The sequence below is a fragment of the Propithecus coquereli genome, unplaced genomic scaffold, assembly GCF_000956105.1.
Source record: "Propithecus coquereli isolate 6110/MARCELLA unplaced genomic scaffold, Pcoq_1.0 Scaffold42, whole genome shotgun sequence".
NCBI classification, from domain to species: Eukaryota; Metazoa; Chordata; class Mammalia; order Primates; family Indriidae; genus Propithecus; species Propithecus coquereli.
The window spans coordinates 863,874-864,952 of NW_012149952.1; the positions used below are offsets into that span (position 1 = coordinate 863,874).

The following is a 1,079-nucleotide window of genomic DNA, read 5'->3' on the forward strand; positions in this document are numbered from 1 at the left end:
GCCACAGCCTGCTTCAGGAGCCTCTCCATGTGGGCGATGTCCGGGTAGGGGGCCCCACAGCTAGGAGGAGGGAACAGAGATGGTGGCTTTCAGTGGCTCGGCCTCTTCCCCACCCCTCCCACCTGCTCCCTGATGTCTCACCTATTCCCAGGGCCATAGTTCAGTAGCTGGTAGAGGGGGTGTCTGCTGGAGTCCCCCACTGGTGGCGGGAGAGCTGAGGCCTCCAGGGGTCCTGGGGGAGAGGGGACCGGGTTAGTGGGCTGGGATAGTTCCTGGCCCAGCCCCTTCCCTTCTCCCCCTGCAGGCATCTGTGCCAGTTTCCTCCATCCTCTGCTGCAAAGGTGGGTGCTGCTGGGGGAGGAGGGCAGGCAGGGGCAGGGTCCTCACCAGTACAATGGAGGGACAGAGGTCGGGGGGATCCTCTCTGGCTCGCCCTCTCTCCCCTTTTCCGGGGAAGGCTCCCGGTCCTCTGGAGGCCAATAGAGCCCTGAAAACACCCGAGAAAAATGTTTGATCTCAACCACAAGTCAGAGAACTGCCCAGTGAAACCACCACCTCATTGGCACAGACCAAAAACCCCCTGTCAACGTGGTGCTGAGTGAAAGAAGCTGGTTGCAAAGGCTACACAGAGTGTGACCCCATTTACACGGAACAGGCAAATTAACACAGGGACAGGAAGGAGAATCGTGGCTGCCAGGGGCTGGGGGAGATCCGGGAATTGCGGGGTAATGGATAAGGGGTTCAGAGTTTCTTTTTGGGGGGAACAAAATTGTTCTAAAATTCATTGTGGTGATAGTTGTCCAACCCTGACTATACTAAAAGACAGAATTGTACACTTTAAATGAATGAATTGTATGGGACATGAATTATATCTCAATAAAACTCTTTTTAAAAAAACCCCACTGTGCTGGTGGATATGTAGGAAACCCAGATGTTCTCACACAATGCTAAGAATGTTCTACTGGAACAACCTTTTTTTTTTTTGAGACAGAGTCTCACTCTGTTGCCCTGGCTAGAGTGAGTGCCGTGGCGTCATCCTAGCTCACAGCAACCTCAAACTCCTGGGCTCAAGTGATCCT

At 53.8% G+C, this 1,079-nt stretch overlaps 1 protein-coding gene across 1 annotated transcript in view; it reads right to left on the reverse strand.

Moving 5' to 3' along the window:
* Nucleotides 1-1,079, reverse strand: part of PHLDB3 (pleckstrin homology-like domain, family B, member 3) — a 15,326-nt gene that overhangs the window by 6,246 nt on the left and 8,001 nt on the right. Inside the window, exons 9-11 of the mRNA XM_012653221.1 lie at nucleotides 388-487; nucleotides 142-232; nucleotides 6-60 (exon numbers count right to left, since the gene is read on the reverse strand). Of these exons, the coding sequence (XP_012508675.1) occupies nucleotides 6-60; nucleotides 142-232; nucleotides 388-487 (246 nt within the window). The remainder of the gene's footprint in view (nucleotides 1-5; nucleotides 61-141; nucleotides 233-387; nucleotides 488-1,079) is intronic.